General features: G+C 30.9%; 2 protein-coding genes across 6 annotated transcripts; one reads left to right on the top strand and one right to left on the bottom strand.

Annotated features, from left to right (window-relative positions):
* Window positions 1-4,905: 4,905 nt before the first annotated feature.
* Window positions 4,906-10,513, bottom strand: LOC106638421 (uncharacterized). 3 transcript variants are annotated; one of them, XM_089590921.1, is made up of 6 exons: window positions 10,494-10,508; window positions 10,108-10,248; window positions 9,615-9,753; window positions 7,970-9,022; window positions 7,699-7,884; window positions 4,906-7,616 (listed from the first exon to the last, which is right to left on the bottom strand). In XM_089590921.1, the coding sequence occupies exons 3-6, from the start codon at window positions 9,744-9,746 to the stop codon at window positions 6,963-6,965; spliced, it is 2,025 nt and encodes a 674-aa protein (XP_089447047.1). In that variant the 5' UTR covers window positions 9,747-9,753; window positions 10,108-10,248; window positions 10,494-10,508; the 3' UTR covers window positions 4,906-6,962. The 3 variants fall into 3 exon arrangements, with proteins under 3 accessions (XP_089447047.1, XP_089447046.1, XP_014207053.2); XM_089590920.1 differs by having other exon boundaries at window positions 10,108-10,513; XM_014351567.2 differs by having other exon boundaries at window positions 9,615-9,736; window positions 10,108-10,513.
* Window positions 10,514-11,883: 1,370 nt separating this feature from the next.
* LOC106638423 (uncharacterized) lies at window positions 11,884-19,135 on the top strand. Of its 3 annotated transcripts, none has more exons than XM_089590922.1 (7): window positions 11,884-12,067; window positions 15,258-15,444; window positions 15,518-15,704; window positions 15,762-15,982; window positions 16,069-16,505; window positions 17,613-18,039; window positions 18,127-19,135. In XM_089590922.1, the coding sequence occupies exons 2-7, from the start codon at window positions 15,359-15,361 to the stop codon at window positions 18,785-18,787; spliced, it is 2,019 nt and encodes a 672-aa protein (XP_089447048.1). In that variant the 5' UTR covers window positions 11,884-12,067; window positions 15,258-15,358; the 3' UTR covers window positions 18,788-19,135. The 3 variants fall into 3 exon arrangements, with proteins under 3 accessions (XP_089447048.1, XP_089447050.1, XP_089447049.1); XM_089590924.1 differs by having other exon boundaries at window positions 18,264-18,396; XM_089590923.1 differs by lacking the exon at window positions 11,884-12,067 and having other exon boundaries at window positions 15,384-15,444; window positions 15,574-15,704.
* Window positions 19,136-25,537: the final 6,402 nt, after the last annotated feature.

The raw sequence follows: 25,537 nt of genomic DNA, 5'->3' as shown, positions 1-25,537 counted from the left end.
AAAGGGTAAAATTAATAATTCACCAGAGTCCAGTGATGGCAGGTATTGGAAAATTCCTTTTAGGACATCCCCGTGATTCATGAAAATACGCAGTTTTCGCGCTCCCACACGTTCTCGCCAACATTTTTCGTAATCTTCACAATTTTGTGGTTTCCCGATACACTCATTTCGCGGTCATGGCGCTCCCCCCCCCCCCGAGCAATTATACATATAAATATGCTTACAGGTAGGTTGCACCACTTTGCACGTTTACGTGTACAAATTGAACGCTTTCTTCACCTAACCGGGAAACCAATTAATAAAAATAACAACCGATAAGTCGAAGTGACGCTCATTTGTGTATATACACGGGAATTATGTATATATAATGTATACCCATACATACGTACATACATAATGTAAAGCGACGCGCATCTATAATAAAGCAAATTCGATGATTCGGCACCTTTTTGTTCTCTCCTGGATCATCATCGTCATCTCAACGATTTCCACGGTCGGCAACATTACGGCGTGTTGACTCTCGTTTAACGATACTTTATCACCTCACTCTCGATTGAGCTAACAAATCATTCGCCGCATATTATACGCACAACGCAACATATATACATACAACATATTATATTTGTGTCGTTGTGCACACACGCGAGTGAGGAAAATCACCTGTTTATGTGCACGCACAACAATTATATCGTGTGCGTCTTTGTTTTTGTGTGCTTACCTCTTACGCGCCTATTTATATCGCGAAGGTGCGATCGGTATAATCCCCCCTCCCCGCACGGATGCCATCACCTCTGCTTAATTCTTTTCTCAGCTTGTTTGCACGTTAAATTTGTTCATGCGTATATATGTACCAAAGCCTTTGAGACTTTGTGTACACGCGGAAATGCACCTCAAAAGACGCATCGCTGATGGTATATATAAGAGTACCCCCCGAAGTATAATATATATACATATACATATATGTGCGTTTGATTCGAGTACGCGTGGCCCGATTACGAAGGTGATGATGAATTGTGACGCTTAGCGGGGGGTTCCTCTATCTATATTTATACGCATGTATGAGGCACAACCACCTTCTTGCACGCTTTTGCGCGCTATCATTGAGATACAGAGGCAAACAGGTGCAGTACAAAAAAAATTGAAGGTAGCCTTTGTTTTCCCGTGTACACAGCCACACCGACGAAGCTTTTTATATATGTTTCTACGTCATTTTCTTTTTCGTTTTTTTTTTTTTTTTTCCTCTCCTTTCCTTTGATTGACGTACATCGCGGTTTCGTTTGTGTTTACATGACTTGTATATTTTTGCACGAGAAGCTCGACTTTTGCGAAACATTTTTACATTGCAACTCACCGTTCGGCTCCGCAAGGAGTTTTCTCTGAGTTTGCGCAAAAAAAGTGCGTGGGAGAAAAGAAAAACTTGAGCGCCATACAATTACCGATCTTTGCTAATATCATGCGATTTTATTCATTTTTCTTTACCGTATTGCAAAACTCGTGCAAGGTTCGTGTGTAGGTGTTTTTCATTTATTATTGCGGAATCGGACACTTTTAGAGATGATATTTTTTTTGTAGACTTTTCACCGAGGAGGTTTTTTAAGGAGCAGTTTTTCCGAATTGCGAGTTTTATTGTCGCGATTAACGTGTCATCTTGAACGTGAATTATTGCGAGGAAACAAAAGCGTTAGTTTTTTTTTTTTTTTTTTTTTTTTGCTAAACAGGTAATTTTTAAATTTACCAGGAATTTTAAGCTCAAGTAGTCGTCAACATCACAAACACCTGATTAAAAGTTGTCAGCACCAATAAATTTATATATATTTTGAGAAATAGGAATGACACGTATTTTTGAATGAAACAATTATTATGTAAAGAAAAGGAAAAATTCATAAACAAAGAAAAAAAAACTGAAATTTTTAAACAGAACGAAACATTTGGTAGTTGTAAGTAAAAAATAATTTTCCTTTCCGTAGCAACGTTCACCACGATCGTTTGCTTGATATTTAATCAAGTGCTTTTTTGTTGATTGTACAGCTTTCTTTTATATCAAAAAAGAAAACAAAAATAAAACTATCACGAATTAAATACAAAAATAATAAGCAATATTAAATATTCTCATAACAAAGTACATAATTATATATGTACACGTCGATACATCTTCAGAAAATTATGAATTCGACTCGATAAAATATATGTTATAAATATTGTTTCAACTTGATCTGGTATTTTTTGAAATGCCCAACACTGTATTCATTTTGAAAAAGATGCAGCATGGAAAACGGGAGCAGTACGTAGTAAATAATAACAGTTATTTTTTTTACGGAAAACTAAACTTTCAATTAATTTAATTCTCCATTAATTACATTCATGATTGTAAAAGTAGTAAATCAGATCGAATTTTACGGAGTATAGGAGTTTTAGGCAAAACATAATTTTTTATCAAAGCTCAAAGAAAGCATGGAATTTTTATTCTGACCAAATGCAGTTTCCAAACAAATCAGCAAGAAAGATTTTGAATTAAAAAAACGAAATTCCTCGGAAATCGCGACATGTACCAATTGAAAAAAAAAAAAAAAAAAAAAAATATCAATAAATACTCGATCGAAATGCAAAATTGGCAAAGGCACGTGCGACCGTTATCGTTATAGGTGAATTAATCGCCCGAACCGTCCGAGCTCGTAGCAATCGTGTGCGTGAAATTCGACAAAGACTAATGATCCACAGCGCGTTACGCAACAAACAACACTGCCTATTAGCTAATAGTCAGTTGCCAAACTCGGAGACTCACGAGGATCGCGGCTCGCGTGGCCCAAAACGGGTAATTTTTAATCACCGCAATTAACCGCGAAAAACTCGGTTCGATTTTACCGGCGTAAATCATTTCCTCGAGTTCTGGTCTTTGTCCGCTCGTCACGCCCTCCGCAGCCAATTAATTATTATTATATATTGCAAAGCGTCTGTATCTAAGATAAAAACACGCGTGAATCTGCAGTTGTATGCAAATCTGATTTTTGCATTATCTCTCCGGAAAAAGAGACTGCGCCTACGCGCGCTGGTCTCTCTTCGTTGTACACGTGGACGTGTGATGCAGCGGTAACAAACAAAAAAATTGATACGCAACGGGATGCCGAGCCTATTTTAATTACAAAAAAAAAAAAAAAATCGCTCACCCGTGAAAATGAATAATTCGAGGTTTTTAAGGGGATTTGTTTCGGTTGAAGCGCAAAAAATTAACGAATGGTAATAAATTTAATACCGTCGCGTTTAAGGTGTTGACTGGTGTTTTTGTTCGGTGCAGCGCAGCGACGGTATATCTGTTTTATCAGTGTTGCTCTGGTTCGCAGGGAATATTTTTAATATGCGTGGAATTTATGATAGGGTTTACAAGTAAATTAACCATGTTGATCGAGTTTGGAAAAATATATATTTTTTTTCTTTATTACACGTAAAAATGTCTACAAGTGTTGAGTACAATGTAGAATTATTTTGTAAAGATAAAACTTTGACAATCTGTAAATTGGTTTCGCAACTTTGAGAAGTTTAGCAGTGACTCTAAAGTCAGACACCTCGAAAGAGTTTCAATTTTATTGATTAAAAAAGCCTTTGTTAAAACACCATCAACAGATTCAGGGCATCGATAGTTAATAACAAGCTGTGCAGAAAGTAAAAAGAATTTTTATTTGTTTGGAAAAAATTGTAACTTCAAACCTTCAATCAACAAAATCTTATATGGTGAGATAATAATTAACATTCACCTTAAATATTATTCCATCAATCATATGAATCTATAGTGAATTGCAAAATATTCAATTCTATCGATAGTTTTTGTACTAAAGTTTATTGTGTTTATGCTCAGATTTGATCATTACAGCCTGTAAAACACTTTGTGATATAATTTTATTCAAAAAATATAATGCGACAACTGTTTTTATTTTATTTTTTTATTTACTTTAAGAAATACAGTCCATTACAAACTTTTTTTCGAATAAAAAAAATGTACTTTATTGAAACAGTAAAAAAGTATTAAAATATTTGAACAAGGGGTTTCAATATTTTTTTTTTACTTTTTAAAACAAAGTCCATCACGTAAGAACAAACTGCATTTTATTTTTTCAAAATTTTTTTTCAAGTAGTGCGTCATAAGTAGTAAGACAAAGGTACCCCTAGGAACGATTTTGGTCAAGTGTAGTTTTTTGATGATTGAAAAACAAATAAATAACAATCCTAGTATTGAATATTTCGTTATTTTTCAATCGTAAATTTCTTAAAAAAGTTTTATTGACAAAAATGTAAATATTGCTAATGTCCCCCGTATGGAATATTAATAGAAATTTGTGTCCCTGCTTCTGAAACACATGTGTCTCCCTTTGTAACAAATATATAATTCAAATAGGTTTATATGTTCCATAGGGGGGTTTCGAATATTTAAGGAGATTCAGGAGTATTATTCAGAGGAAAGACAAAGAGGAGTCGAGGGTATTGATCCCCTTTAGCACGCACCTCCTCTTACATGCAACAAACTTAATATTTTTCTTACGTTTAACGTTGGCATTGTTTAAAATGCACTATAACATAACTTAAAATTTTATTCGCGGAATCTTAAAACAATAATTCATTTGTACGCAAGTTTTCTCCAGTATTGTTGCATTTTTTTAAAATTTTTGTCCATGTAAATGACAAAATTCAAGTTGCGTCCCATTAGAGCCGATGTCAATCACATAATTTTCATTTGTATAATTCTTTTAAAAGTGACCTATAAAAAGTATTTTAAAAATTTATGCAAATATTATAGATTATCAAGAAAAATCGATATCATCTCTGCATTTTATTATTACTCCCGAATCTCCTTATAAATTTTCTCCTGTTTGGAACATCTTTGCACGATTTTTTTTTTTTTTTTTTTTTTTTTTTTTTTACAATAATAAGACAAAACAAGCAATAATTTTTATAGCTTTTGGAAGCGTATATTAGAAAGATTAAATTTTTGTTTAATCTTTTGACAAAATGATGTTAAAAACTTGTTTATTATTAGCTGTTCTGCACGAGGGACATAATTTTGAAGCGTTCCAAAGGGGTACCTTTACCTTGATGAAAAAAAGCCCAACAAAATAATGCATTTCAAATAAAAATAAAAAAATTGTTTTTAAGATACATAAAATAATGAAGCCCAAGTCTGTTAATGATGAGTGTTGGTATACATTTTATGAACATTATGTTGCAGAGGGTCAAGGGGTAGTGTGGCAGATGCTAAGCTTCTCCTGATTGGCTCTACCATATTCAGGACCAACACGTACACAATCCCAATCAACCAATCACTGGTCTCACGTTTTGTGAGCTTCATAAGTTTGAGTGATATACATCGATATGTATAAGTAGTGTGATTAATATACGTAGATATAAAGTTTCTAATGAACGTCCTGAACATGGCGGCTCATTTGCCACACTTTCCCTTGACCCTCTGTACATTATGTAAATACATACTCTTGAAAATTTACGCCCTTTTTTTTACAGGCTGTGATAAAAACTCGACGAGATTTCTTATTCCACGATTTCAAATTTTTTATGATGGTACATTTCAACCTTACAATAAAATCCTCAAAATTCCATTCCACTAGATTTACTGCTGAACCTCCTTAAAATTAATGAACAATTTATAGCTATTTCATAAAATGCATTACTTGTCATCCATAAAAAAATAGACTTACTGAATGTTACACAAACTTTCTTGGTTATTATTATTATCATTATCATTATTATTATTATTATTATTATTATTATTAATGTTATTATTATTATAACGTTCGGTTGTTACATTTTATTCACAGCTGCATTTGTGTAAATGTATCACAGAATTCGCTGAATGATTCGATTCAGTCATACAGTTTAATTGATTTAAGGAGTTACATTAAACAACAGTAAACGAATAACTATTAATTGTACTTTTTCAGATAGAGGCCAAAAACAATTTTACCCTTCACAGTGTTTATTTTTTATCTGAGAACATTCGAAATAAAAAATAACATTTTCTTCTGGCTTGTTACATAAAAATTGCCATCTTCGGTATATAGTTACTTAACAATATTTAAATAAAAAATTTTTTTCTGGAGAGTTGAAATATAGTAGAGATGTAGTTAGCAGTATTTTACAAAAATACCATATACAAACCGATGACGAGAAAAAAAGTCAAATTCGTTGGATAATGGATTTTTTCAACAAATAAATGATTTTTTATTTTCTTGAACAGTCAAAATGATTATGTACAGTGTAGGAATCGTAACGCTTTGTCAATTGAAAACTCAAACTTGAGAGCTGATAATATTATACAATTAATGGCAAAAGCCAGTGATTGAAAATTCATGACTGAGATTGAATGAGTGTGTGTTAATTGTTAAGTGTGTATGGTAGTCAAGAAGCATCTTTGTTTAATGTTTGCAAAACTACGTATATTAAATTTTATTGTATACTTTGTGAGTTTATTTGCTTCCAGAATAAAACAAACTTGTTTTGTTAATTTTGTTCATTTATTAATTAATTAAAAATGAGGAAATTTAGTTAATGTTACTTTATTTTATATAATGTGAGATTATTAGTCATCATCATTATATAAAAACAATATTTTAATTTTACACGTTATCTAGCATGATGAATGTTTATATTTGAATTTCAAATGAAAGACCTTTTAGTTTTGTAAAATGCATTATTAAGATTTTAATTTAAAAGTAAAAAATAACATGTTAAAAAAGGCTGTAAAAATGTAGAAGTTTCATGACCAAGAATATAATACTATTTCAAATAAATAACAAATAACTAATAGAGAAAAAATCCATCCATGTATTTTTTACTTTTAAAATGAATGATTGGGTAATGATAAAAAAATTATCATTCGATTAACAAATAATCCTATTTCTGCATACAATGATGGATTCACAACAAACAGTAAGTTCTCATATAGTCATAGAAACTATTCGCTACTTTGGTGTCATTTGGAAATCAAAATCTTCATCATTAAGATTTAAATAATATTCCCGAGGACTGAAAATTCTTTCTATACCTTTACGACGCAGTGTTACTTTCTGCCATTCCGGATCCTTTTGTATTTTTTCTCTCAGTGGATGTACATAAACATCTTCGTCTTCTTCACTCTGAAATAAAAATCTTCCCAGTCTATCACCACGCATTAGAGTAGCTTCATCAAGTTCATTGTGAATATTGTCAAGTTGTAAATTTTGTACATCATTTACGATATTCTCGACTACATTACTCTCACTATGAACATCAGCTACAGCGTCTGTCCACGAATCATCTCGATCACTTTCACTTATTTCATCGATATAGTCAGGATCATCAGTGTCCTGTGTATTTTTTAATAGCCCTAATATTAGAGCATTATTTTTATGTCGATCAACATTAGATTCATTGAGTATTTTCTCATTAAGTGATTCTTGGAACGCTTGAAACTGTTCGAAACTAAATGCAGTCTTGAATGATTCGTCTGAAGCTGTAATGTAAGACTCATTGCTGCTACTTTGGTCAACTTCTTGTTTTTCAATATAAACCTTCTGACGCTGTTTATGACGCTCTTCAATAGCCTCATTACTTTGGACATTTCGGCCCCCAGTAGTCTACAAAAATATTTTTATAAATCGTCTAGGTTATTTTTTTTATTTATTTATTTATTTTTTTTTTTTTAATAATCGTTTTCACCTCTCTCACACTGGCTATAATGTTAGGGTATTCATAATCATAAGTTGGAATGAATCCGTTGGCATTTGATTCATCAAAGTTATTGAATACTTCATTAGATATATTTTTTGGTAAGTCTAGGTTTTCGTTTTCGACAACATTTACTTGCTCTTTCAATTTATCAATTTCCTTTTGCCTCAAAAACGGCTGAAGAAAACATATAAAGACACATTACTACAAAATGATTGAAAAATAATTATATGAAGTAAAAATATCCAAATATATCTCTTACCGTTCTTACAAATTTTCTTAAGGGCAATTTATTTGTGATCGTTTTTTGATTTGAATACTTGTGATTTACTTTACTCTCTCCTGAGTGCGATAAAGTATTTGATTGATTATGGTTTATGCTGGTACTTTTCTGTATTACTTCTTGGTTACAAGGAATGTTTTTTTCGTTATTTGTAATTTTTTTATCAAGTTCCATTTTGTGACTAACGCTCTTTCGTTGAATATTTTGTTTTTTTCTACTTATGGGAGCACTTTGCTCAATATTTAGGCTTGCTTTGTTTTTTGGTGTAATTTGGTCACAATTAAAGTTATCTCCATTGCTTATTCCCTGATGTTTAAGGTCTGGGATTGTTTTACTTGTTTGATTTTCTTCAAGAAGATTTAGATTAGTTTTGCAGTCTTTGGGTTTCTGATCAAGATTCAAGCTTGCATCACTTTTTGGAGTCTTTTCTGGCTGTATCTGTATAAGATTAGGGTTCACACTGTTCCTCCGATTCATTTTGTTGGTCTTAGGTTCCTTACTATTTTTCCGACTAGTTTGGCTTTGATTAAAATTTTTTAAATTGTCTGAATCACCTTGGATAGAATGAGGATTTCTGTACTGTGGTGCACTCAATTGATCTGTTTGAATATTCATAAATTCTTTTGAACTCTCTTGATAAGGATGTAGACTCGGAAAGTCTTTTGAATTGTACTGGAAATGATTCGAGTACGCAAGGTTTCCTGAAAACCACTCATAAAAATTCTGATCTGAAAAATTGTTTGGACTCCACTGCCCAAGGTAAGAGTTTGTGAAGTATTGTTGATGCATCAAGGTTTCTGAATTGCACTGGTCAATGAATGGATTAGTCAAATATCCTGAATCCAGTTGGCTTGGATTTACATAAGATGGATAGTACATTATGTTGGATCCACTTTCCACATTAAACTGATGCATGTTATTTTCTCCGTTTAACTGGTTTGCATTATTTTCAAAATTTACCTGGTTTGTGTTATTTTCATCAATCAAGTTATTTATATTTGTATAGTGTGGTTTCGTTGCTTCCTCTGTTCCCTGTAAAAAAAACTACAATTACAAAAAAACCAATATGTACTTGCATAATGTGGAGCAACACTGAAAATTTCACCTCCAGAGCTAAAAAGTTAGTTATAAAAGACGTAATATTCTATACTAAAAATATGTTTTTGAACCCTATAAATATGTAGATTGATGGTTTGTGCTATAACATCAAATAAAACGCTACTGAATAATTTTTTCGACATTTTAAAACAATTTTTGTTACTTAGGCATTTACAATAGCATTTTGGAAAGCTTTGTAGAGATTGACACAAGAACCTGTATTTTCTTAAATCTAAAACTTAGGTAAGCAATTTTTGTCAATTAATGTTTATTTGACTTGAAAAAATTATGTCTCAATGGGATCTGTATCTTTTTTTGAAAAAAAAAAGGTTGTTCAATATAAATTTAAAAAGTCACAGACAAATTGAGTCATAATAATTGGAAGATTGGATACAACCAACAACATTCCTTATGTTATTAAAATTTGTTTTACATACTAAATAGTTATATATTTAGCCATTACACTTTTAGCTTTGGTGAAAAAATAAATGTAAATATAAAATGGAGGCATAATTCATCAACTAACCGGCATATAAGGCATTACACCTCTTCCATGGTAGATTTTTTCTGGTTTTGGTTTGACAGTAGACCAGTTGACATTTGTTTCGGGTGAACCATTGAGGCTCATATTTGCTTCAATGTAGTTATCTGCATTCATTTTAATTCTATCAAAAAGTTGTTAAATTCAAACAAATTACTGTTCAAATACAGAATAAAATAAAAATAACTGTAAATCATTACAAAAAAGGACGAGGTTTAACTGACCAAGGTAAAAGGTAAATATTAATTGTTATACAACAGAATACTATTAGACATACAGATTTTTAAACATTACTTTACTTTCAAATAAACATATTTTCATTACTCTCTTTGCCTGTTTTAAATTGATAAGTAAACAAACGTACATACATGTTGTGTACAAGGACAACATAACCTTGATTTTAAGGTTAGAAAAAAGTAATTAAACAACAACAACCTTAAAGAATCCCTTATAAAATCTTAGTTTATTGTCAACTTACCTTTTGAAATTTTGACAGTCCAAGTAAAGAAATCAGATCAGAAGAGCACACCAAAAACAATTGTAACGACAATAGTCGAAAATCTCTTTCTTTACAGCTGTATTCCACTATTTCCACAAACAGTTTGTAACTTTTCAGTTTCTAATAAACAAATGCCGATCAAAATGTTGTTTTAAAACATCACAAATAAGAGAACTTCAATTGCTTACACTAGCAATTTTATTTTTTATACAGGAAATAGAATTTCGTGTTTAAAAACGACTCCTAGCACTATAGCATGCAGTGCTTTTGTCTTGAAATTTTGGTCTTTTCGGAGCCGAGTGAAAAATAATAGTGCATTAATAGTATATGAATGGGTAATATACATTTACAACAGAAGTGCTTACATAATTGTAAAATTGTTTAAATGCCAACGGGTCGTATGTCGTATATCATAATATCATACTATAGCTGACGGACACGTTGACGGGAGTGACGGGAGGTTACCGCCGTATTAGCCGTCGATAATGTCAAACTTGGTGTTACCTGCGATAGATAAAATACAATGGCGCGAGATTTAAAACTCACTCTACATAATTTGTGTTTGTTTTTGTCTAAAAGCAAGTTTTTCAAAATAAATTTCTAAATACGATAAAACTGATTGCTTTTACGATTGACAATGTTACATCGAAAAATTGACTGTGAGTAAAAAAAAGTCTGCCGCATTGGTTCGGATAGTTTGCACCTACTTTGACGTTCTCTTTTAGTAACGATGACTTTTTTTTAAGTGAATAAAAAATCAGTGCCAAAAAAACGTAACTACAAATCTCCATTGCAAAAAAATTAATGAAATGCAATTTGTATCAACAAGTTTTTTGTTATAACTGAAAAATTAATTTTCGGAATTTGCAATGTGTTAGGTATGAAGATCTATTTGTAGAATAAAAAATCTAAATTTCAACTTTTTGATGTTTTTCAACTCATTTCGTTTCTTCATCTTTTCCAGTTTCTACACATGTTTTGGTAGTAAATAAATGTTTTAACTTTTAAAAATACCTAATCTTTACGTACACATATCCACTGAATAACTTTTATTACAAAACTTTTTTTGCCTAAACTTTTTTTTTATCACAAAGGAATTGAGAAATAACTGGAAAATATCAGTTTTCAAATTTACTTTTTAATAAAAAGTCATAAAACGAACTTTGTCCAAACTAACTGGATTAACGACTCTCTACGTGTATCAACACAAGGTGTTGTAGGAAAGCAATAAAAAATAATTCCGTTAATGCACAGGTCAACCAATAATAGGATTATTAGGTAAAACAGTTATACTATAGACAATAGGCTTGTCTTTCCTACCGTGAAAGCGAATGAAAAAATGGGTTGCAGCCGTTGCAGGATTGCTTTAATCAATGACGACGCAATTAATTTAGCTGCCACAAATAATTTTCAATCTTTAATTTAACTTTTGAATCCTACAGAAATTTCCTCTACTTTATGTGGTGAGTATCTTTATGAAATTCATTTTAAATAATTTTAGGTGCTCCTGATTTTTTCATCTCTCGTTATTCCAATAAAAATATACTGATTTTTACTTTCAAGCGTATGTGCCCTAGTGTTTTTAGTAGATGAATATTTTGTTGTAAGAAAGCGATTCATAAGGTAGTCATTAAAATATCCGAGAACTTAGTAAATTAATTATTTTTGTTGAACTATACTATATACTCGTCAGCGATCCGATATAACTTGATTTTTCAGAGTCAAGCGTGACAATTGTAAAAGCCACGTGTCTTATGCGACACACACAGCTCATAGTTCTCCCAGTGGTCTAAGATATCATTTGTACACCTCTTGTTTAATTTTTTTTTTTTTGCAGTGTCGTGCGTGGTTTTACTTTTTTTAGTCGATTCGGGCACCCTTTGTACAGTTGTAAAGTAAAACCAGAGATTGTAGATACAAAACGTGTTGAGTCAAAACCGTAAGTACAGTTTTTGTTATACCTTTTAAATAATGTTTTTTTTCGTTTGCCCCAGAGTTAGGTGGTTCGTGATTAAATAAGTTTCATTTTAATGTAAATGATTTTCCTAGTTTTTTTGTGCATTTTCTACTATGGCTTGTTTTGTGTACTAATTCAGTGTATTATGGCTCCCGAGAAGACGTAGTAAAGTAACATGGTAAGGTAAATGTCCCTATTCATGGAACATAAAAATTCATGTACCTATTTGATGGTATAGGGATTATGCCTCTACCACGTGACCTCAGTATATATATGAGGAATGTATGCCGTTTAACCCTACTGCTGCTGATGCTCAGAGATAAACAAACAGCTCAAAGTAGGGTTAACGGCACTCCGTATACGTTCAAAACGCTGTTTCAACCTTCATAAACGAATTCACCAAAGGAAAAAAATAACTACGTAACTCATTATGTCAGTAACATGGAATTAACAACCTTTTTAAGCTCAATATCTTTTTAAGTGCGAAAAAAAAATAAAAACAAGATTCCTCCCATGAGACCTGTGTTATTTTCCCTCTACATTAGTCATATATATACTGAGGTCACGTGGTAGAGGCATAATGCCAATATAACTAACTAGATAAAAAAATTGTGGTAGTAGTATATTTTATGTATCTCTATGAATTCGCAAGAAAAATTTCATTTTACATACAATAAATGTCCAATTTTAAAGATAATTCTATAAATAGGGACAAAGTCGTACATAACCTATCTTTTGAACTGTACGTATTATGGCACTAAACTTCAACGAGGAATTTTTATATTTCTAGTAAACAAATAAACGATATAATTATTTTTGTTTAAGAAAATAGTGTTATGCAAGTGAAAAAGCTTTAATTGTCTTAAAATATTTTAATCAATTTACGTTTTTTAAAAAGTTTCATAAATAGGGACATAATATGAAACAATAGGTACAACGTTTCATAATTATGTACATTCTGGTCTTATAATCTTTTTATAAAATAAAGTATTTTAACAACTAAAAACCATATTTAAAAATTAGAATAATAATGGTAAAAAAATTTCTACTGTTAAAGCTCACAGTTAAGAAAAAAAAATTAAAGATGTAAGTGTGATGAAATTTGTGGTCATAAATGTCATAATAGGGACATTTACCTGATACACGTGCACTATCATACCTGCTCATACTAAGTATACCTTAGTATTAGAGTTCTCTTAATGTTCAACTTGGACACGTGTCGCTTGATTTTTTTTAACGAATTTTTATGAAGATCCCAAAAAATACACTAGTACAATTAAAATTTCATAACAGATGTCGGAATGACAGTGTCGTACGTAATTTTACTTTTTAACGCTTTTACTCAGTAAAGTCGATATTAGTCCTAAAGTGAAACAAGAGATTGTAAAAGAGACTGAAATATATTGAGGTTGAACCGTAGGTAGGTTTTTTTATTTTTCTTAATAGAAAATATTAAGGTTTTTGTACTAAAAAATCGACTTTGATGATTTTTAATTAATTTTTTTTTTAATTAAAAACTTTCCACTAACTTTTGAAAGTTTCGGAAATATTTCGGTTAGTCGACAAGAAATGTTCGTACGTTTCCATTCCATAGAAGTAATTTTAGTTGTAAAATCATAACCAAGCGAAATAGGTTAATCTCATGATGTCACCAACTTCTTGTGTACAAAAGATACAAACTACTTTATCAATAGAGTAACTTTCATAAAAGTATACCGATCTATAAGATACGTCGTAACAAGGGCCAAGTACCTTTATTCTTCTATTCGTGCAATAGTTAGATAATGACATGTATACCCTATAATCACGAGTTTTATCGTTGAAAAAGTTGTATGTCAATCAAATGCTGAATAAAAGTAATTTTTTTAGATTTTGTTTTAGTTTTGCACTATCTGCACCTATTGTCACTTTTTTTAAGGCATATATTGAAGCAATATTGATGTATTATTAATTAATAGCGGATCCACATTGTTGAAAGTTTTATCTCACAACATTAACCTATGTCGTAACATCGTTGTAATACTGTATAATAATAATACAACAATATCCTTGTATTTCAAATATGTTGGAGCAATACTGTACTGTAATAAAAAATATACTACGATAGCTCTTCAAAATTGTACATACATATATTGACCTCCAACATTGTGGTGTACATACATATTATATGTCTTTAATATTATTGAAATGGTACAAAAATAGAGTTTGTCAATTGCAGTTGTAGTAAATTTCTGTAATATCACACTGTAGTATTGTGTTTATTACATTATCTGCACGAGTATTTGTCTGAAATATACTTTTACTGTACGTGACATTGACATTTCTACAGTTGTAGCATCTGATTTCCGCAAATTATTGCTGTAATTCTCCGACACTGAAATATGAAAGTAAATCTGAATGATACATATTTACAGACTAATATTATTTGTTGTTTTATAACATAAATCAACTATAAAAGTTTACCAGATAAGTAAACTACTATACTTGAAAACGCAAAAAAAAAAACAATTTTCGGTAATTTTTTAAGAACTCTTGATACTTAATAAATCGTCATGAGAAATTCTAAGTGATGCGTAGAGCCATGCAGTTTCTACTTTTCGTAAAAGTTTAATCATTATCTCTGTTTATTATGCTACACATTTTCGAAGATACAACAATATTTTTGCAGAGTAAATGTTCCACACGGTTTCAGAGTTTGGATCTAAATATATAGTAAAAAATTCTACTTGAAAAATAACGAGACCGTGTTGCATCCCTCTCGTATACATGAATTTCGAATAAATAAATTCCTATTCAACAAAACTGATTTTTCAATAAATTTTTTCGATATATGGTACACGGTAGAATTTTATCGGAGAATATGTATGTACAAAATACATTGTTTTATAAGAAAAATAATCAGCGTTTGTTTTGGGCTAAAAAAATACCAACTCAGTGGTTGTTAACCAAATTTAACATTATTATTACTATATTAATAATGATAAAGTCACAATATAAAGCACGTAATTTAATAAAAATGTACTCAATTGTTTTTAACACACAATTTTCGTGCTTACAAGGGTCTTGAACTCATCTTGGATGATGCAAACATTCACGCATATTTATTTATTTATTTATTTTAATTTGTACCTTTACACACCCAGCCATAGTTTATTGCGTGTTGTTTTTTCAGAAACGTGAAATAAACTTGAAGCCCAAAAAATATTCCTTTTGAATTCTTTATCCACTGTAACAAAGTTTTTCTATTACGACAAAGTTATAAGTCAAATAATTATGGAAAACGAAAACAGAACAGAAGGATATATCCATGAGGCAGTTCGTAATGGCAACATTGACCAAGTTCGTGAAATTCTAGAAAGGTAGTGCCTATTTCTTTTTCAACATTATTTCATCGTCGTTTTTAAATTTTAAATATTTTTTTCTATTCCTCAGTGATCTGTCTTGCGTAAATGATTGTAATTTTAATTTTGATACACCTTTACTAACAGTCTATGATGTTAATGGCCAATTGGATGATGCACTACAGATGATGCAACTTCTGATTGATTATGGGGCGGGTGTAAATATGCGAGGAATATTTAACCACTCCATACTCCATTTATCACTCAGAAGAAAGCATGTACGTATTTAATCATATTTAATATTTTCAGAATCTTTAATCCTTTTAAATCCATAGATGAATGGCGTGCAGCTTCTTTTAAAAAATGGAGCTGATCCCAATTCGGTCGTGAGCGACATTATTGTTCAACCGAGACAAGTTTCTGCTGATTTAATGAGGATTGTGTTGGAACACGAGAAGATAGACAGCGATGTCATGAAATATAGCAATATAGCGCCTGTAGACAAGGCCATTCATAACGTTGAATTCAATGTATTAAAAAAAGTTGTAGCCTTGGGGTAGGACGTTGATATTTTTATTGCATTTATTTTACATTGTCTAGATTGGATCGATTAGTTATTTGTTTTGATTATCTACGTTTTAGTTTCAAGACTACGAACATTTACGAGCAATTGTTACATTTGCATGATTTTTCGAATGAAGATTCCGAAAAAGAGCAGCTTATCGAGTACCTGCTAAGCCACGCGACTGAAATAGATTCACACGGTCACTTTACGTTAAAAGCACTCAAGTGCTATATGGTGACATATCACCACGACGAAGGACACTTGGATAAATGTAGCCTAAAAAAGTATCTACTGGAGCAGGGCATCGATGACGACGACGATTTGGGTGATTCTGACCTTCATAGAGCTGTCCGAAATGGAGACAAAGAACTTGTCCAATCTTTGCTCGAAAAGGGATCGAATGTCAATGCGAGAAATAATTTTGGTGACACGCCACTGCATTTGCTGTTTGCAGTATATGAGCTTATTAGAGAGGAATGGGTCTTCGACATCGCTAAGCTCCTCATTGAATATGGTAAGTTGTAGAAAACCTGTAATAATTATAATAGATAAATTTTTTTTTATAAATATCGTCTAGTTAAAACAGTAACCACCCACAGATTCAGATCGACCTGATTATAGCTACTTTTGTTCAATAAGAAAATTTATAAAATATTATTTTCCTTTTTGGTTGCTATTTGAATGAATTCAACAGAAATTAATTGTAGAGGCACTACATTATGACTTAAACTATTAACTGATAAATATCTGATTAAATATTTAATTTCCAGTTTAAAATGTTCTAGATCTTAATTTTAAATCTTGATATAAAGTAAAAATTATTTTAAAAAAATTTTTTTTTTTTTTAAATTTTGTTGACTTTATTTTTTGAATTGTCGAAAAACTTTTCAATTTGACATTTACATGGTCAAGCGTCTCTGTATTAACGTCTTATCATATTTACTGACAAGACAACGATGCAAAGACAAATAGATACTTTATCAGTAAGACGAGTTACTGTTTAATAACTTCATCATTTTATTTGCATGTACTCCCTATTGTTGCGGTCCAATAAAAACCAATAAAAAATTCATTGATTTTACCATAGGATTTTTCTATTGGTTTTTTATCGGTATTTGCACCCGTAAATCCAAATAAAATCCGAAATGGTCAAAAATAGATTTTCTATATCATTTATTATAACTAGGACATGATTGAACAAAAATAAATTGACAAATTTATGTCATACCATCCGGATGGTAACACCAAAACGGGGGGACTAAAGTATTTTTTACAAAATTCTAATAAAAATTAATAACTAACTTTTCTTTCAATTTACATATAAAATACTCTAATCCCCCCATTTTGGTGTTACCATCCGGATGGTATGACATAAATTTGTCAATTTATTTTTGTTCAATCATGTCCTAGTTATAATAAATGATATAGAAAATCTATTTTTAACCATTTCGGATTTTATTTGGATTTACGGGTGCAAATACCGATAAGAAACTAATAGAAAAATTCCATTGTAAAATTTTATTGGTTTTTATTGGACCGAAACAACAGGGCTTAGAACCCTGTATAACTGGAGGTAATTTGAGCAGTTTTAACTAAAAAATGAGTTACACATTTTTTTTAGGAGCCAATTTGCGTGCGCATAATTTTCTCGATGAAACACCATTTTATAAAGCTGTGGCTATGTTGTACAAAAACATGTCAGCAACGAAGAATGAGGTAAAGATGATGCTGGCCAAAATCACAGGAGTTCATGTGACACAAGATAATTTTGAAGAAATTGTGTCAGAAGTTCCAGTAGCAGTTAAACATCTAACTTATATTTTAACTTCTGGCTACGATGAGAGTGTACTGAAGCTACACGAACTCATCATTGCTATCGCAATATCAAACGAGCAACTAGTTGATCGCCTACTCGAAATAGATAGGCTTCCCCTGGAAAGCAAAAATTACTGTTGTGAAGATGTCAACGTTGCCTTGTTTGCAGCTGTTGATAAAAACAACTATAATATCATTAAGATGCTGTTAAAGGCTGGTCTTAGAACCAACAGGTTTGTCAATTAACCAATGGTTACGTAGTATATCTTTCATAATAAAATAAATAACACAATGTTACAAGCAATACTTTTTATTGACAGGTACCATGGCAAGCTTTTTTTAGCAATAGGGTTATGGACTGAACAGAAGTTGAGCATGATATGTCTATTCTGGGAATTCAAAGATTACTTAACGTTTTGTTACATCATGAAACAGACTATTTATGAATTTTTTACAGGCAACTATGGTCCAAAAAAACTCCTGGAGTTGTTAATATTTTACTTTGCCATTGACTTACGTTTGAATACTTTGTATGAGGAATTAATCCCATTGAAGGGACTTTTCAAGTTGGATAGTAAATCGGCAAATATTCTCACTTCTTGCAACAGTAAATTAGATAAACTGAAAGAAGAAAAAATTGGTATTAAATCAATGTTCGATTTACTCATGATTCCACTAGATTCTCTCGTCGAACTGTTGAATAATCCAGATTATCTTGACGAATGCCAAAAAATTTTCTCAGCCCTTGACAATAAAACTGAGCTTGAGTATTTCGAATATGCGATTAAAACTCGCCTCGATTTGGCAATCGAAAAGAGACAGTTAATGGATGTTGCAAAAAAATGTTTGAACTGGGCTCTTCAAGATATTTTGATACCAATGAAGATTTACACGTTGCCTCATCACATTACTTGGAAGATTTTGTCTTATCTGACTATGAGGGACTTGGAAAGAATCGCAAAAAATTATTTAAAAAAATAATAGTAATTTTAATACAGAAATAATAGCAGGCAAATGTGCCTATTGGACCCTGAAAAATCGTCGTAGAAAAGCAAAAATCAACCTTGAGCAAAAAGTGAAATAGTTTAACAACTTTAATGAAATCGATCATTTTCACGCTTTTTAGATCTTGTTCCATAAAATTTAACTGCCAAAATTGTTTAATGAGTCATAGTAATCCACTAAAATAACTGCAATGGTGTTAAATTTAAAACGTGACAGAAAATTCTATAGGGTGCTGTAAGTTTTCTTACAAAATTCATGATAATTTACTCTAAAATAATAATTTACTGTATCCTTAAAATTGCCGGACTATCTAAAGTATTGACATTTTAAAGAAATTTCAATTTTTTTTTTTTTTTTTTTTAATTAGCTGTATTTTAATAAACAATTTAGTGTGATATAGAATATCTTTATTATTTGTTCTTTTATCAAGTCAATTCGGTGATCTTATGAAAGGATTTATAGCGATTTTTAGCCTACCAATGCAAGTGCTAGTACTTTGCAAAAAAATATATTACAACTACACCTGCGTTTTTATACGTTGACAACTTTGGGTCGTTAAATTACCACTTTTAAGAATACAAGAAAGTTGTTGATAAGATTTCAACTTTTTAGTTTCAATGATAAAATTATACAAAAATTACATTAAATAATTAATTTTTTATAGAATAAAAATTGTGTTCTGAATAATAAAACTTTTGTACAATTTAAGACTATTATTATTATTTAAAACCTGTGAATTCAAGGCATTGTCTAACAATGTATATTTTTTTCCTGTAAAAGGCTAGATTTAAAATGCTATTTGAATTATTATAAACAGAGGTAACAGAGATTTTTACGAATTTTTAATGATTTTTTCGTAAAAATAACCAATTATGGTTGAATTTATTTCCAAAGTCTTAAGTAGAGATTAATCTGGAAAAGAAGAAACAAAAGCAAAGAATTATCATCATTTAATAACTTGACTCTTTCACTTCAATTCTGTAATAATTTTTTTTATTTTTGCGTAAAAAAACCTGGGCTTACAAATTATTGATATAAATCTGGTGTCATAGAAATACCAAAGGTATCGTACGTAAACATTTTATAACGTTTATTTTAGATACGTGACACATGATAAAAAAAAAAATTCATGCACGATAATTGTAAATATTCATTTGCAACCATGTCACTTTTGCAATAATTTTTTCACACATAAACGTTTTTCTTTATCGTAGTTAAATTTTTTAATCATTACGAATACAGTAACAGATGCATTTCTCCCTCCTGGATTTTAAAACAATGCGGGTCGATTATTTCATTTGATTACCTTTCACGGCATTATAATTATCGACGACTAACATCGTACAGTTTAACAGTTATACGTTAACTGGAATATTCATTTGTTCCTTTCTTTTTGCAATATAATACGGTTTTTTTTTTAACTTTTCTTCATCGAGCATTGAGATATCCAACATTCATGTAAAATGAGTCACGTTCATTTTCTTTTCTATTTCTTGTAAAAACAACCTCGAAATCTGTCTTTTATCAAGATTAGATTTAAGAAATACCTAACAAGGAATAATAACTTTTATTAATTTTTCCAGCGATCCCAGAAAATTTTCATAATTTCGATTCATTATTTCAGACACTTGAAAAAACAGTTTTTAATTCTATTGTAAAATATTCGAGCAACTTTACATTTTTAAGACCTAAATTCAATGCAACAATAGGCTGATAAATAGGTATATGCTGTTACTCCTCTTTATTATTAGAGAACCCAAAAGTATTAGTCTACTAAAAATTGTCACTTCATCAATTACAAACAAAACAGTTAACGGCCAGTGCATTTTCAGTGCACGTCGAACGCCATTTGACTTTAGTCGAACTTTACCTCCTTTTTTTATCTGTTCTCGTTTACGGCAATACGACTTAGCATTTGTCTCTACAATAATTGCTATTATTCGAAAAAGGTATTTCGCAATATTTTTTATATTCTTTTCTATCTTTTTTTTTTTTTTTTTTTTTTTTTTTTCTTTTTTCTTTAAATGAGAAATCATTGTGTTATCGCTTTTTATATTTATTTTAAGCCATTTGTGTCATTAAACATGTTTACTATCGATAACAATTCATTCATAAAAATAAGAATTTCGAACCACTACGTCGGCACACAGTTTTAGAATATATCAATCATTTATACATAGTATGTAAGTCACGGTGAAAGTCATATTTTCATCACACGTACACTCGCACGCACACTTTATATTTACAATAATATTGACATATTATTTAATAGCAGCGGGTTTTCAATAATTTAAATTTAAATCTCAGATATCGTAGTTAACAACGAACTCTACTGTTATTATTATATCATCATTATTTATGGTTTTATTTGACTTTAAAAATTTTTCAATCATCTCTAAGTAAAAAATTTATCTTTCTCGTCATTGTATTATATCAATCCTATGTAACGTAGATTCATAACATTTAACATTTTTTGTTTAAAATTGTACGCACGTAATTTTTTTTCTTAACATTTGTTAATAATGTAACCACAAACATTTGTTACATGAAAATAGTTTGCGGTAAAAACTTATTGGCACAACTTTTACGTACACCATTGGAAAGGATTATTTGATCCAATGATGAATATTTTTGTAGATGAATTCGTTAGAAAAAAAAATTTAATAACGTCAAAGATATATTTATTATTATTTTCACTTTTTTTTTAAGTTTAAACTGTCAAATCACCTGTACTCATTACATATACTACAGACTCGTCAGCGATCCGATATAACTACGATATAACTTGATATTCAAGCGTGACATCACTGTAAAAGCCACATCTTAAGTATACGACACGCACAGCTCATAGTTCTCCCAGTGGTCTAAGATATCATTTGTACACCTCTTGTTTAATTTTTTTTTTTTTTGCAGTGTCATGCGTGGTTTTACTTTTTTTAGTCGATTCGGGCACCCTTTGTACAGTTGTAAAGTAAAACCAGAGATTGTAGATACAACAGACGATAACGTGTTAAGTCAGAACCGTAAGTACAATTTTTTTTTTTTTTTTTTTTTTTTTAAATGATTATTTTTTTCGTTTCGTACAGTAATTTTTTCATGTCTTATTTGCCCTAAAGTTAAATGGTTTGTGCTTATTTAATAAGTAATTTTCCATTTTTTTTTTTTTTTCAAACATACGTAACTAAGATTTTTCTTTCTTACAAACATAAATAGGTAAAAGTTGTGATTAGTGATTAAAAATATTTCAATACCAATTCACTTGACAAAGGAATAGTAGTTTTCATACCTGGTAACTCCAAGTCTCAGGGACTCCTTGTGCTCGCCCTGTTGGATGCGCAACAGGTGCTAACACTATTTTTCCTAACATCAAAGAAATTTCAATAAATAAGTTATAAGAAAAGCTTAGGAGAGAAACGTGATTAGAGAAAAGTAAAAAAGTCAAACAGTTATGGAAGAGGAAAATAAAAAAAAGCGATATCTCCATGTAGCAGTTTGTACTGGTGATGTTGACCAAGTTCGTGATATTCTAGGAAGGTAGAGCCTGATTTTTTTAAGATTAATGCATTTTTGTTTCTAAATTTTAAATACATTTTTTCAGTGACTCGTCTTGTGTGAACGACTATAATCGTTATTTTCAGACATCTCTAAATTTAGTCTGTAATAGCTCCTATCATCCTGACAACAAATTTCTTATTATGCAACTACTGATTGATTATGGGGCGGATGTAAATATACGAGGAATTCATGAAGAATTACCACTGACTTTGGCCATCGAACAAAATCATGTATGTACTCATTTAATGAAATTTATAAGTTTCAAATCAAATTTCATGGGTTTCAAATCCACAGATCGATGGTATCAAGCTCCTTCTACAAAGTGGAGCTGATCCAACTTGGGCTTTGATCAAGATGGTTAATCAACTAGAAAAAACTTCTTTTAATGTTATAAGGATTCTGATAGAACACATGAACTTAGACTCTTATATTATTGAATATAAATATGGTACGCTTTTAGATAAAGCAATTTCCCTCAAAGATTTCGATTTAATGCAAATGCTTGTAGACCTCGGGTATGGCGCTAACATTTTTTTACTGCATTAAATATCTTATCTCATCTCATTAAATATTAATTAATTAATTTAGTTGTTTTTGGTATTTTTTAGCGTAAAGAATACGAATATTTATAAAAGTTTATTAGAACTGTGTGATGTGAGCAGCTCAACTCTTGTGCTGCTGCAGCGGCTTATCGAGTACCTGCTAAGCCACGCGACTGAAATAGATTCACACGGTCACTTTACGTTAAAAGCACTCAAGTGCTATATGGTGACATATCACCACGACGAAGGACACTTGGATAAATGTAGCCTAAAAAAGTATCTACGGGAGCAGGGCATCGATGACGACGACGACTTGGGTGATTCTGACCTTCATAGAGCTGTCCGAAATGGAGACAAAGAACTTGTCCAATCTTTGCTCGAAAAGGGATCGAATGTCAATGCGAGAAATAATTTTGGTGACACGCCACTGCATTTGCTGTTTGCAGTATATGAGCCCATTAGAGAGGAATGGGTCTTCGACATCGCTAAGCTCCTCATTGAATATGGTGAGTTGGACAAGCATTATGATTTGAATCGAACGTATTAGGCGACTACTAATAAAAAACCAATATTCACTTATTGGTATTGCCCTAATTTAAACTACTTTTGTTTGCTACAAAATCTCGAATGAATCACATTTATGGGCTAAGTGTCTTGAATGTAAAAACACTTTTTTCTGACCAAACATGTTAAAAATCCATTGATTTTTTTACTGAAGGATATTTTAACCGTTTCATAAGTTAAACTTACATTTTTTGCGTGACTCTTTTCTAAATAACAGTGAAGATTAGCTTTTAATCAATTAGTTTAACCGCTGGATATTTATTGAAAATCTTGTACATAATACTTGACTCATGAAAAAGAAATCCATCTCATCAGCAAGCATTTTTTAAAGTTATAAAATTTTTATTTGCATAAACTGGACAACACTTACATGAAAAAAAAAAAAAAAAAAAAAAAAAAAAAAACTAAGTAAGACTTAAATGACCACTTTTAAGCAAATGTTTTATTACCAATTTCAAACTTATTCATCTTAAAATGGTTCATAACGATGACTTTGTTTTTTGGGCTTCCTAGTTTCAGATTATACAGTTTTTTCAAATTATACGATGTGATAGAGATAATGTATTATTCTATATTTTCAAGTGGTCAGAGCACATTATACAAAAAAAATGACACGTTTTCTTTTAGGAGCCGATCTGCATGCGCATAACTTTCTCGATGAAACGCCATTTTATATGGCTTGTAAAGTATTACGCGACATGAAATTGATAAACTTCATGCTGAACAAAATCGCAGGAGTCCGCATAAGTGAACCACCATCATCTGATTCGTTATCAACTGTAAATAAGACAGCAATTTATTCAACTGCTTGCTATGATGAAAATAAACTGAAGTTGCATGATGTCATCGCTGCTATCTCATTATCTGAAAATCAATTAGCTGATCGCCTGCTCGAAATGTATTACATTCAATTAGCAAGAAAAAATTATTGTTGCCGAGACGTTGATATAGCCATGTACGTAGCTGTTAAAAAGGATAATTATAGTATCGTTAAAATGCTGTTGGAGGCTGGGTTCCGAACCCACAGGTTTGTTATTTTAACAACGGAATAGCACAATTTATCTGTAGTATTAATTTAATATAATACTATGTTAGAAGTGATACTTTCTATTTACAGAAACGACGACTACATTAATTATGGAAGACTAACCCAAATAAGTGATTTGAGAATTCTGTGTTTACTGTGGGAATTTAAAGATTACTTGATGATCCACACAATTATGAAGGAAATTTTTTATGGTTATATGCACTATGCAGAACAAAGTAGACTGATTAATTTGTTGACCTACTACTATGCCATTAAGTTACGTTTAAATAATTTGGATGCAATATTAGTCCCATATAAGGGGATTTTTAAATTAGACAGTGAATTGGCAAATATTCTCGCTTCTTGCAACAGTAAATTAGATGAACTGAAAAAAGAAAAAATTGGTATTAAATCAATGTTTGATTTACTCATAATGACACTAGATTCTCTCGTCAAACTGCTGAATAATCCAGATTATCTTGACGAATGCCAAAAAATTTTCTCAGCCCTTGACAATAAAACTGAGCTTGAGTATTTCGAATATGCGATTAAAACTCGCCTCGATTTGGCAATCGAAAAGAGACAGTTAATGGATATTGCAAAAGATTGTTTGAAATGGGCTCTTCAAGATATTTTGATACCAATGAAGATTTACACGTTGGACCATCACATTACTTGGAAGATTTTGTCTTATCTGACTATGAGGGACTTGAAGAGACTTGCAAGAAATTAAAAAAAAATGTTAGTATACTTTTACTACAGAAATAATAACAGGCAAATAAGCCTATTAGAGCCTGCAAAAGCAAAAATCAACCTTGTGCAACAAGTGGAATATTTAAGCAACTTCAATGGAATTGATAATTTTCCAGTTATTTAGATCATTTTTCATTAAATTAAACAGTATTTTCTGTACTATTTAAATGTTAAAATCAGCTTTCATGTAATGCTAGAGTTGCTGTCAAAATTGTTTATTGAGTCACAGTAATCCAATAAAATAACTGCAATGGCGTTAAATTTAAAACGTGACAGAAAATCCTA

This window comes from Copidosoma floridanum, unplaced genomic scaffold (genome assembly GCF_036245765.1).
Source record: "Copidosoma floridanum isolate Cflo_tuat_1 unplaced genomic scaffold, Cflo_Japanese_pri ptg000013l, whole genome shotgun sequence".
NCBI classification, from domain to species: Eukaryota; Metazoa; Arthropoda; class Insecta; order Hymenoptera; family Encyrtidae; genus Copidosoma; species Copidosoma floridanum.
This window is presented reverse-complemented; position numbering and strand designations above follow the sequence as displayed.

Coding starts and splice junctions, on each gene's coding strand:
- LOC106638421 (XM_089590920.1), bottom strand. CDS start 9,746: ATGAATGCAGATAACTACATTGAAGCAAATATGAGCCTCAATGGTTCA. Junction 9,023..9,614: donor GTGTAATGCCTTATATGCCG/GTTAGTTGATGA, acceptor TTTTTTTTACAG/GGAACAGAGGAAGCAACGAA. Junction 7,617..7,698: donor TTATAGCCAGTGTGAGAGAG/GTGAAAACGATT, acceptor ATATTTTTGTAG/ACTACTGGGGGCCGAAATGT.
- LOC106638423 (XM_089590922.1), top strand. CDS start 15,359: ATGGAAAACGAAAACAGAACAGAAGGATATATCCATGAGGCAGTTCGT. Junction 15,705..15,761: donor TATCACTCAGAAGAAAGCAT/GTACGTATTTAA, acceptor TTAAATCCATAG/ATGAATGGCGTGCAGCTTCT. Junction 18,040..18,126: donor GCTGGTCTTAGAACCAACAG/GTTTGTCAATTA, acceptor TTTTATTGACAG/GTACCATGGCAAGCTTTTTT.